This window comes from Dryobates pubescens, chromosome 3 (genome assembly GCF_014839835.1).
Source record: "Dryobates pubescens isolate bDryPub1 chromosome 3, bDryPub1.pri, whole genome shotgun sequence".
Taxonomy (NCBI): domain Eukaryota; kingdom Metazoa; phylum Chordata; class Aves; order Piciformes; family Picidae; genus Dryobates; species Dryobates pubescens.
Window position 1 is genome coordinate 41,906,313 of NC_071614.1, and position 12,361 is coordinate 41,918,673.

Consider the following 12,361-nt stretch of genomic DNA (forward strand, 5'->3'; position numbering starts at 1 on the left):
CATGAACCCTTCAGAATTTGAAGTCAAAATAAATTGGAAATTCCTGGAATTGTTTCCTGCTGAGCTCTACCGTTGAAGCTGCCACTGTGAAGCAGCAAGAGATGGGGAGAAACTGGCTTTTGGTGACAGGCTGCTAGTGTCTCTGGGAAAGGGCTAAGTGATGGATAAATAACCAACAATTTCACAAAAGCCCACCTTCCTGCAGACAACAACTGAATTTGAAACTCATGTTTTGAAATTGCAGATTCTACAAAATACCATCCTAGCAAGGAAAGAGGTGGGTATAAAAGGCCAGCATGCAGTCATGTGGCAGCCAGAATGAGTGGGTAGGCAAATGATTAAATATTTTGAAGATGATTCTAAATGAAAAATAGTGTTACAAACCATTGGAGATCTGTCTCATATACTTTTGTTGTAGATTAGTGTTAAATTAGCACATGCAACTTTACAAAAATGCACTGGTTTTTGTATAGTTTTCAAGGAATCCTCTACTGCAGTCAATATGTGTCAATTTTCTTTCATGATACCAGAGCGTAAACATGGTAAAAAAGAAAGGGGAAGGAATAGGGAGGTGGTTCTGGGTGGGGTGGTGGTGATGGTGGTAGACTCATGTGAAGTATTCAGCATCCATCAGGGCAAGGGATATTTCTACACTGATCCTTTGAGACAATGGTGCCTGTCTTCCTGGCATTGTATTACTTAATTTCCAAAACTCTGACATGTTTTTCCCAAGGATTTGTTCTACCTTCATCTCATTCCAGTGTTTGTGCTGAAGTATGTTGTACATGCTTAAAGCAATACTTTATTACAGTTAAGTTGGAGTCTTGGGGGAGGACAGCAGATCTCCATCATCATGTCTCTAGATACTGTGCCAGTATTTGTCACTGTTACAGAGTTGGAGGAAGCAGAGGATTATTATCCTGTAGGGCATGCACCTTTTATCACTTCCCACCACATTTATCTAGTCATCTACTTCACTTCCATCCACAATAGTGCAAAGAAGCACCTGACCACTTATTAACTCACTAATCAAATATGAACACAAATTGGAGTCCATTGTTACCCAAGTGATGAACAGGAGTACAATTAAAGCAAACTCACAGACGCTCTTGTTATGCATCTATGTTGTATCCCAGAAAGAACAAAGTATGAGCTGTGCAGAAAAGCTGCCAAGCTCTGTCAAGCTCAACCCATAAAAATGTTCTAATTAAAATTTTCATTCACACATCTTTGGATGCCCTTAAATTATTGTTTCAGGTGTGTTTTCTGCTGACTTGGAAAGGTGCCTGTTTTGATATTTTATTTAGTCTCTATGGATCACTCATCTAACCACTCATTTAACCTTTAGCAGTTAAAAAGAATGTTCCTTTACATATACCTCATTGAGATTAACAAATGGGGTTAGGAGCATTGGCCAAGACCTGCAAAAGCAATTTCTGAGTCAGTTTGAGCGTCAGTGCCTTTTCCCTTGCACCTCCCGTGAGTGCCAGTACCAGTACCAGGACAAGAGGACACAGTCTCAGGCTGCGCCAGGGGAGGTTCAGGCTAGATGTTAGGAAAAAGTTCTATACAGAGAGAGTGATTGCCCATTGGAATGGGCTGCCTGGGGAGGTGGTGGAGTCACCATCATTGGAGGTTTTCAGGAGAAGACTTGATGGGGTGCTTGGTGCCGTGGGTTAGTTGTTTGGGTGGTGTTGGATTGGTTGATGGGTTGGACACGATGATCTTGAAGGTCTCTTCCAACCTGGTTTATTCTATGTATTCAATTCCTTTAATCCATAACCTGGGGAATCCCAGGTTTGTCCCAGAGGAAGGGCCACGAAAGTCCTCAGTCAGTTTTCCAGATTGAATGATCTTTCAGGATTTTTTGTTCTATTTTAGATACCAAGACAAATCTACAAGTCTAACTGAGCCAGCAACCCCATAAACTCAACCAGGAAGTGTTAATTGCTCCCTACTGCTCTTGTCTGGGGTATCTTTGGTGGGTCTTACTGTCATGATGAGTTTAATCTGCACTAAATGCAGACTGCCACAAACAGGAATGGTCTTGCTCTGCCTCCTTCCCTGAGGTTGCATGTTTCCTTCACCTCCCTTGCAGTGAACCATTATCCACCAGAAAACCCATCATTATTTTTAAGTGGTTGAGTTTTTTTACTTCTGAAGCTGATTCGGCTCACCGTAGGGTTGCATGATAGCTAGATCATGGGAAATGGGTAGGTGGCAGTAGGAAGAAGTTCACAGCAAATGGGTTCATGAGAAATTCTTAATTTTGAAAAAAGGAGATCAGTGTCTTCAAGAAGGAAAAATGGTTAGGTATTTTTGGTTTTGTTTTGTTTTGTTTTGTAAGTCTTCGGTTTGGTTTTGTTCTCTTAGAGAATAAATAGAAGCTAATTATCATAAATAATTAATTGAAAGGTTTAAAGTTGAACCTTCTTGAAGTTTTAAAAAGCCCAATGATTAACTCAAGCTGAGATTTGTTTTTCCTCTCTCTCTTTTTTTTTTTTTTTTTTTCTCCAGATTCCTCTTACATTTTCTCATAGTTGGGAATACACAAACCTTTATTCTCTATCAAAAACCTCTGAACTGAGAAAACTACATATTGTCTAGTTTTAAAAAATGGTTGTAGTTGCACTGGAAGCTGTATTTGTGGAATTGTTTGTCATCTAGGTTGCAATAAAGCTGAAAGAGACACACAGTATGCCCTCATGGAGCCAGCCTTGTGCTAGGGGTCTCTGCTATTTCCACTCATCTTCCACTTTCTGCAGCTGTTACTGGTGCATCAGCTTTACTGTGGTGCAGTGTTTGGTGGCCAGCACTACTTGGGAATGAATTTACAAATGGAACCCTGTCAAAGGAGAGAATGGTGAGAAACCTTCTGAAATGCCAGGGGTATGTGGAAATGAGAGCTTTGGAAAATTGACTGATATTTTGAGTCCCTTTTCTTTTCCCATAATGTGCTCTCTTTAATCTCATTTAAAGGTGAAAAGTGTGCTGGAGTATCTATGCCTCTTACAGATTGATTGAGAGATACAATTAAATAAATCATTCCTAAGCAATGGGTTAAAGCCAGAGAATGTGAGTATCATTCACACTGGCTTGTGAACATAGAAAATTTGGGCTTGTTCACAATTGGCTCTTTACTTTTACTGAAGGGAGGACCAAAAGACAAGGATTCCATCTGTAAGTGTTGTAAATACCAAGGTGTCTATAATGAAGGATTTTGTTTCCAGCCAGCTTTAGCTAGATGGTATTGTCCATAACATCCCTTCTGTGATAGAAGTGGGTATGCAGAAGTAGAAAATATTATATGGACTGCCTAGGATCAGCCTATTAATTTTTATTTGTGCTAACACTCTATGAATGCTGTATGAGACTCTGTTAGGGAAAGTTATTTTGTATTGTATTGTAAAATATTCTTATGTGAACAGATGAGTTTATACTGATAATGTGAATGAAAGTCAGGCAGCCAGGCTCTGTGCTTGTCAGGTTGGAGAGTGAAAACTCCTCTAGTGGCAAAAGGGCTTGAGGAGGAGTGGATCCTGTGGTCAATGAGCTGGCACAGCTGGTGTTGACAGTAGGGATTTGGTTCATTTGACCCTCTTTGAGTATCAAGGACTGTTAGAAAGAGATGGGATCTCCCTGAGCCAATCAAGCAAAAGTATTTTTGCCAATATGCTGGCAAACCTGGTGAGGAGAACTTTAACCTAGGTATGGTCAGGAGAGCTGAAAACAAACAGAAAAGTGAGGAAATAGTAGATCAGACAGGCAAGCAAGGAATGCAGGGTGATGTGGATGAGAAACATCAGAGTGAAGGATGTGTACCTAAACAAGAAGGTGGCAAAAAGATAGCATTTCAGGGGAAGCTCTACCACTTTTCTGGGAAATCAGCACAGCTGCAGGGCTATGATTGCACTGGGATCATGGAGATACGGTGGGATAGCTTGCGTGACTGGGGTACTGCCATGGATGGATAGAGGCTTTTTATTAAGTATGGGATGGGAAGGCAAAGAGAGGGAGTCATCATTTTTTGTTAGAGATGGGAAGGTGTAGAGCTCTGCCCTGGGCTGCGTGATCCATCAGAGAACTAACAGGCTCAGATGAGAGAGCAGTCAGGGTGCGTGATGTGTTGGATGTCAGCTACAGGCACAAGAATGATGGGTACAACATCTAGAAACAACTATAACTAAAATTATTTGAACCTTTAATTTTTAAAGTCCTTTCCACTTCCTTCCAATTTGGGAATGACATTTTAGAATTTGAACTACTCTTCTCAAAAGTATTTTTGGAAAGTCAGAACAAAAACAGTTGAGCCATCCTTGTGTAAAATGACTGCTATGAAAGTATTCATTGGCTGTGACACATTTTTTGGCAGACATATATTGAACAGCTTTAGGGCCTCACTGGAAATGTCCACAAGTGTTTTTGAAATCATTGCATAATGATTATTAGTTATAATAATGCTTAGAGAGTGCACCCAGAGATTTAAAGCACTGGATAGTCTGCAAGTGACAATGAAAAGCCAGAGCTAACCCTCAAGGATTTGCAAGACAATTTGCCAGCAGCAGTATGTATCTGCATATCCAGGGGTGAGCAGGACACATCAGTGAACAAGTTACCAAGCTGGCAAACCATGGTCAGCTATGGAGATTTAATTGGATGTTGGTCCATGTTGTTGCTAGTGTTTTGTGCTCAGTGTGGAAGAGTTGAAAGGGAGTGGGACTGTCATCCTCCTGGCCATTGAACAAGAGAAGCAGTGATCTCAGCACTGCAGTCCCCACACTCATTTGCCTGGTGTCTACACTTCAGCTCCTGAAGGGAAATTATTCAAGGGAGTAAAATAGTACTGGAAAAAAAATATTTAAAAACCAACTTTAATGTGGAAAATGAAGTGTTTGTTTCTGGGCAATTGTTTTTATCACCACTGATGGTAACACTCCAGGTACAGGGAATTGCTCATCATTTGAGAAAAAAGGTGGATTGTCTGAAAGCGAAGTTTGAAAATTGCCAGGAGACAGGAATAATTATGTCACATTTCCCACTTTTGATCTTGTTACACAAGCATGAGTGAATGTGAAATTAGATCCTCTCCTTATAGAAGCGTTCCAGATTAGTTTCACTTGAGACATTTTTAGTTCCATCATTAGAGCCACATTTGTTCAAAACTTTTGAAGTTTGACTTAATTAAACTATTTCTAATGGCCATCTTCTCCTTCTAAGGTCTATGGAATAAAGCTGTGCCTCCTGAGGACACACATGTGGAGGTGTTTCACATTGATAGGGAACATGTTACTTGAAGCTGTTCATTTCAGATCCATGCTTTCTATGGCACCCCATGATCAAAAGAGATGAAGTACTGCTCCTGAGAAATGCTGCTAATGTTTGGTTGAGTCAAGTGGATGTTCTTTCCTGAAGTTTTTAGATTAAAAATTTTCAGATATTTTTCAGTTTATTTCATGGAAATACATTTGAACTTATCTTATGACCTTTTAAGCAACATACTGCTGAATTAGAATAAGAAAAACTTTTACTTATTGCTGCCTTCTCCCCATGCTGTTCTTTTAAAGTTGCATTAAAATGGAATAAATTTGGTCATAAAAGATGACAGCTCCTTTTCATGGCCTTTTACTGTATTTTTGCTTTGGCTGGTCAGATGCTTTTATCTCAAGCTTTGTTCTTTACAGTGGAAAAAAAAAATCAGAGGATTTAAGAGAGTGATAGGAGTGTTTTCAGAGAAAACAAATTTTCATACAATACTCAGTACTGATCAAGAAGTGGAATTTCACGGTGACAAAGCTCTGTGCTTTGTTGTAACTGCTGTTGACAGTGATGAACTTCAGGGTCCATATTGCAGCTCAGCAGATGTGCCCATCCTCTTGCACTTTACTTTGTGACGACAAAGGTCATTTGTCATCGGGGTGGTGGGCAATACTCCTGTGTCCTGAGGAGCAGTCTGTACCTATGTCAGCAGCTCAGATATGATTCCCCAGCTGGGACTTTGGCAAGTGACTGTTAAGGGAAAGAGCTGGTATGGGCTTCTGGGACTGCCCTTGCTGGGGCCCAGATGGATGAAATCAGAGGGCCTGGCAGGTCACTGGGAAACGGGAAGTATGTGAAAAAAGGATCAGCTGAAAGAACCTCTCTGAATAGGAAAATACACAGTTCTTTGGAATTGTGAGAATGACAAGTGTAACCCAAATGCATGAGAACAGGAGAACTTTTATTGTGATCAGGTGACATCTGATACTTCATGGAAAGGAATAGTGTTTGATGTAACCATACTTGTAGCAAATTTGAAATAGGACCAGAGCAGAAACCAAACCCCTTAGCTAGTTTGGTCCTGTGGCCTTAGTTGGTCTTACAGCAGACAGGCAAAGAGTGGCCTGAGGCAGCAAGTTGCCAAGGGAGCCATCTGGGACAGTGACAGTGGGATGGGCAGGCAGGGCACGTCTTTTGCAGCTGCCTTCTACAGAGCCAATCCCGATTGTGGGGCTGCAACCTCTTGATCTGACAGTGCTGGTATGAAGTACTTCAAGTGTTCCCATCAAGAATCAAAACTCTTTAATGCTAAGTAATGACAAAAATACAGAACTGAAGGTAGTGAGGGCCTGCTAAGTGAGGCAGCCTGCTCTGCTTGCAGGGGATTGTTCAGGAGAATGGGGTTATTGAAGAATGGGTATTCACCCAATTATTCACCAAACAATTTCTGTTCCTCCACTTCTGCTGCCACTGAGATGTATCATATTACCTTTCGTTGTAAGCAGCAGGAATAGATCATCAAATTTCATTTTCAAATAATCTGCAAGGCAGATTTATGTAGAGTCTTTGTATCTTTGAGCAAATTGGAAAACCTAATGCTTCCTGCAACACTGCAATGGAATATTCTCAAGGAAGAAATATTAATATCCCAAGCTCAGTTCCTGCAGGGAGCTCATTTCATGGCGTGTGGCCTCCAGCTTCAGTGAAGTGCTGCATTAAGGAACCGCATCTAGTGCTGTCTAATAACAGCTCTGGAAGGCTTCAGTATTCCCACTGTCAAAGAAAGCTGGTGAAGGCTGAGGCGGCGCCGGCTTTTGGTGATGTAATGCGACCCCTGCCAGTGCGTCCACATCTCAGATGGGGATGACGTAGATGTGCTTGTACCGTTATTTCTAAATGTAAAGCTGCTCACTGAAAGGATGAGGACGTGGGGCTGGGGTCCGCCGTGGTGCTCCTCTCAGGTGAGGGGCCCCTCCCTCCCTCCGGGCTCCCTCCGAGCATCCCCCAACACCGGCGGCGGCTAGCCGAGCCCCCTCCCGCCCGCGCTCGCCCCGGGGTCAGCCCCCACCGTATTGTCGGGCAGAGCCCGACAGGTGGCGCCCGCTAGCCGCGCGGGGACAGCGCCGCCCTCCTTCCCCCCTGCCGCTCCGCCCGCGCCGGGCCGCACGTGGCGCGCTCCCCGGTGAAAAGCCGCGAGCCGCCCCGCGCCCGCCAGTGGCGCCGGCAGCCCCCGCCTTGGTCATCCCCTGCGGCGGAGCCGGGACGCCGGCCGGCATCCCGGCACGACCCACCCACGCACCCTCCCTTCCTCCGCTATGGTGCGTTGGCTCGGTACTTCGCATCCTGCGCGCTCGGCGAGCCTGCAGCCCTCAGCCGAGGGGCGTCGGTTACCGTGAGAGGCACCCCTTCCAGCGGCGGGTAGCCCTGGCACAGCAGCAGGGAAAAGGCGCACGCTGCTGCCGCTGACCTGTTGAAAGAGCCCAGCTTGTCTGGCTTTCCTTTGTCTTAGAATATATTTTTTTTTTTTTTTAATTTCCTTCTCGACAGGGAAAGTTTGATCCCTAGACTGTGGCTTGGCTTCCTCCACACCCTTTCCTCCTCCTCTTCCTCCTTTTTTCCTGGATCCGCTGCCTGAGGCCAGAAGTGATTTTCCTCATAACCCCTTTCCTCGAGCCCAGGCTGCTGGAGCTGAGGACATTCTTATCCTCCCGAAGCATCTGCCCGCGGGGCCCATTCCCCAGCCGAGGCTGTGGGGCGGCCCCCGGGGAAGGCTGTAGCCCTTTGGAGGGGTGTTGTTTCCGTGGGTGTCCCCGGGCTGCCGGGCCGCTACCATGTCGAAAGTGGCGGCGGAAAGTTGCGGGGCAGTGCCAGCTGATGACTTGTCCAAGGTGTCGGACGAGGAGCTGCTGAAGTGGAGCAAGGAGGAGCTGATCCGCAGCCTCCGCCGCGCCGAGGCCGAGAAGATGAGCGCGATGCTGGATCATAGCAACCTCATCCGGGAGGTCAACCGCCGTCTCCAGCTCCACCTTGGCGAGATCCGCGGCTTGAAGGTAGCGGGGTGGGCAGGGTGGGAGCCCTGAAGTTTCTGCCGTGTCTCCGCGTCCCCAGCGCATCCCGCCGGGAGCTATTTCATCAGGTGGATGGTCTGGGAGGAGCCGTTGCCGCGAATCGCATGAAAAGTGAACACCGACTGCAGTAAATAGCGTTTGATCGCAGTGTCCAGTTAAGAGATGGCCAACTATACGACAGGCTGTGGTATTCTCTACCTCAGCATGCTTCGGGTTGATAAAACACTTAGGCCTTGTCACTTTTGTGTTAGACTTCATTGTTTTGCAGTAAGGTTAAATGAACCTTGCTGAAATGCATGTGAAAGATTAGTGTGGAGATCTGTAGGCATGCAGAAGGTTTTGTGTAGATTATGCAGGTTTCTGTCACTATTTTAAGATGACTTTCTCATCTGTCAGGCAGTCTGGAGAGACTGACAACACTGGAGAGAGTGGTCATGGTCAGAATGCAGTGTGTGGCAGGAGATGGCAAACCCATGGGCTCAGTTTTGGGACGATCAGAACCGATCTTTAGTTTAGTTATCCAAAAATGACATCTGATAATGTATCTCAGACCAAACCATTTTTTTGATAGTACACATCTGCAGTCTACGGTCGGGACACACCAAGTCTGTAATGACTTATCCTTTCTTAAGTGAACTTAATTGACGCTTACTCTCTGATGTTTCCTTCCCAGTTCTGAGGACTGGGAAGCTAGTGTGACTGCAGATAGCTACCTTGATGTAGCATGTACATGTTATCTTGAAGTAGGCATCTCCACAACACATTTTCTGTCTTGGGACATTGGGAATGGACACTGTTTATAGGTGAGGTGAGGCTGGAGGAAAGGAGAGACAGATGTGGCACAGGCCTTTGAATTCTTACTGGAGAGTACATTAGAAGAGAGTTCTTCCCTTGTAGAATGGTTTAAAACAACTAAATTACTGAGAAAATGTCTTTAATAATAGTGTGACATAGAATAAATAGCATATCAGGGAAGACTCTTCCTGTCTCCCAAGTTTTCCTGATGTTAAAAGTATCAGTGTGTGTCTCCCCTTGCTCTTTGACTGTATTTAATGTCTGGGGGTAAAAAAGGCTTATCCACGATAGGAGTTTAGTAAAAATAAAGTTGTATGTTTTAAATGTAAGTTAAATTACAGTAGCATATTTCTCCCAGTTCTGTGCAGAGGTCTTGCAACATCACACAGATTTACGAGTCTTCCAGATAAGTAACAAAACACGCCAAAATGTGTAGGAAGAAACGATAAATTCCTCCCTCAATTCTGAACTCCTTAAGTGATGATTAACTTCCACCTTTTGTTTAGATGCCTCAGCTGGAACTTTAAAAAGGAATTTGGGAGAAGGAGGTTTTGAGTCCTACATTGTTATCTGGCCATCTTCCTCCTTTGTCCTGTGTGGAATACCTGATCCATGAGTAAGAATGACTAACTGTGCCTGGTTTTGGTGGATGGGTTCCTCCTGCTCCTGTCTCTGTGGGCTTCCACAGCTTTTTTATTCCACCATGAATTCATTGTAAATCTCTCTCACCAGCACGGATTTTTAAGGATACCTTGTAGCCTCGTTGAGATTTTTTTTTCTTTTGTCAAATATGGGTTGAAATTGGTCAAGCTCAAAGTAATTGTGAGGCAGAGATCAGACAAACACCTGCACGCACGCAAATATCCTGTAGAGTTACAAAAGGTTCCTTTTCTTAAGGAACAGTGCTGAAATGGCCTTTCCATCAGGCTAAACGTTTAACAGTTGTGGCTAATCTCTACTTCTAATATCATACATAAGAAGGAATGAATATTTAGATGGAAGAAAGATGAATGTGGTCACAAACCAGTTTCTTGTAAGTAGGAGGATAAAATACTGGAAATGTTTTCTTTAGCGTGTTGTTGTGCTATAGTAATAGCTTTAATGTTTTGCTTTAGAGCATTTGCTTCAGTCTGCTACTCACTTAGAGAATGACATGGAATTGTACTTCATTTGGTTAGAAGTACAAAAATCTATTAAAGACGTTTATTTAATTTTAGAGTGGTTGAAGCAATTCTGATTCAGTGATGACTGACAAGGTTCTTTTATGCATATCTGAAACAAAAAAAATTTAATATCTCTAAAATGTTCATTTTTGTATCTGAATATGCTTTAGGGAATAGAGGGTATAAATGTGAATAATTAACTATTTTAATGAGGTTCCAGTTTCTGATGTACCTTGTAGTTTTATGCAGCAGGAACTCACAGGTGAATATTTCTCAAGGGAGTGAGATCATCATGACAGAGTTTATGACCTTTACCCAGTTTGGGAGCGAAGTTATTCTGGTATTTAGGATACATAGTATTAATTAAGCACCTGAAACTTTTATCCCATATCAGAAATTTGTCTTCTAGCCTTCCAAGATTAGCTCTACATTATTGTCCCTTTTTGCTGGACAGCAGCTTTGTCTGAAGCATGATACTGTTATAATATGCACAGTCTACACACAAAATTATTTGTCTCACTGGAGTGTTTAGATGATGGGTTTGTATCAGTGCTGTTCACTGGCTTGTGTAAGGGTAATGGTATAATGTTAATTCTTTTAGACACTTTTCTGTTATAATTATCTTTCTTTTAAAGGATATCAACCAAAAGCTGCAAGAAGATAACCAAGAATTGAGAGACCTTTGCTGTTTTCTGGATGACGACAGGCAGAAAGGCAAGAAGGTGTCCCGTGAATGGCAGAGACTGGGCAGATACAGTGCTAGTGTTATGCACAAAGAGGTTGCCTTATACTTACAGAAGCTGAAAGAACTGGAGGTGAGACAAGAAGAAGTGGTTAAAGAAAACCTGGAGCTCAAGGAATTGTGTGTGCTGCTAGATGAGGAGAAAAGTGGTGGGGCAGGAAGCCGGAGCTCTATTGACAGCCAAATCAGCCTGTGCCAGTTAACCACCACCAGTACTTACATAAGAGATGTTGGTGATGGGAGTAGCACTTCTAGCACAGGAAGTACAGACAGTCCAGACCATCATAAGCACCATCCAAGTACTAGTCCAGAACATCTTCAAAAACCTCGGGGTGAAGGGAGCCCTGAGCATCAGAAACACAGGAGTATCAGCCCCGAGCACCTGCAGAAGCCTCGGAGTTCTGGCAGTCCCGATCACCATCTGAAAGGACCAAGTCTGGAACATCACAAAACCATTGTCAAAGCACCTGAACAGCAGAAGCACAGCAGCAGCAGTCCAGAAACTATCCCAAAGCATGTTTTGAGTAGTAGCCCTGAACACTTTCAAAAGCAGAGGCCTGGCAGTAGCCCTGAGCATCAAAAGCACTGCAGTGGCAGCCCAGATCATCTTCAAAAGCACACACCGAGTGGAAGTACAGAACATCTCCACAAAGTGAGGGGTACAAGCCCTGAGCATCTTAAACAACACTATGGAGGGAGCCCAGAGCATCTCAAACATCTTAGTGGAGGCAGCAGAGAAGGTACCCTCAGGAGACAAGTAACAGATGACCTATCACCTCACCACAGGAGTATATACAATGGAATGAATGGTGGGTCAATACTTCAGTGAAAACTCACTTTGAAAGGTAGTTTCAGTACTATTTCAGCTGTTACTGGAAAAAGAATAATGTTTTATGTGAAATGAGAGGTAACAAGTCTGGTCTCAGTGTTACTTCTTTAGCAAGTGAATGAACCGGAATACACCTCTTTGTTCATTCAGGGGGTGTTGGGTGGATTAACAAAGTGGAGGAAAAGCGCATCTTGAATATTGGTGTAAGATGTCAAGAAGCAGCTCTTGGCGTTAATCCTGCTTTGTGGTTGTTAGGTGTTAAGTATTTGTCCCTAGATAGATTTCTTTTGACATCAGAGAGGAATTGTGTATATATTTGAGTCAACAAAATAGAGGGGAATGTCTCCAATTAAATTCCCACCGTCCTAACCTACACTGTAGCTTTATAGATTTTTAAATTCTCTTGTTTATTCATGGAAGCTGTATCCTTTTCCATAAACTCTGGAAAAGACCCCTGATGAAGAGCCAGGCCAAATATAACTGAATCTCATAGCTCCTGAAGCTTTTT

The 12,361-nt window shown here is 43.5% G+C and overlaps 1 protein-coding gene across 7 annotated transcripts in view; it reads left to right on the plus strand.

Moving 5' to 3' along the window:
* The first annotated feature begins 7,453 nt into the window (after nucleotides 1-7,453).
* CCDC85A (coiled-coil domain containing 85A) overlaps nucleotides 7,454-12,361 on the plus strand; it is an 85,306-nt gene continuing 80,398 nt past the window's right edge. For 4 of the 7 annotated variants that reach the window (XM_054180045.1, XM_054180046.1, XM_054180047.1 and 1 more), the window contains exons 1-3: nucleotides 7,454-7,574; nucleotides 7,804-8,306; nucleotides 10,918-11,833. In XM_054180045.1, coding sequence (XP_054036020.1) covers nucleotides 8,088-8,306; nucleotides 10,918-11,833 — 1,135 coding nt within the window. In that variant the 5' untranslated portion in view covers nucleotides 7,454-7,574; nucleotides 7,804-8,087. Of the gene's footprint in view, nucleotides 7,575-7,776; nucleotides 8,307-10,917; nucleotides 11,870-12,361 lie in introns of those variants that run through there. The other 3 variants (XM_054180048.1, XM_054180049.1, XM_009902534.2) reach the window with 2 other exon arrangements.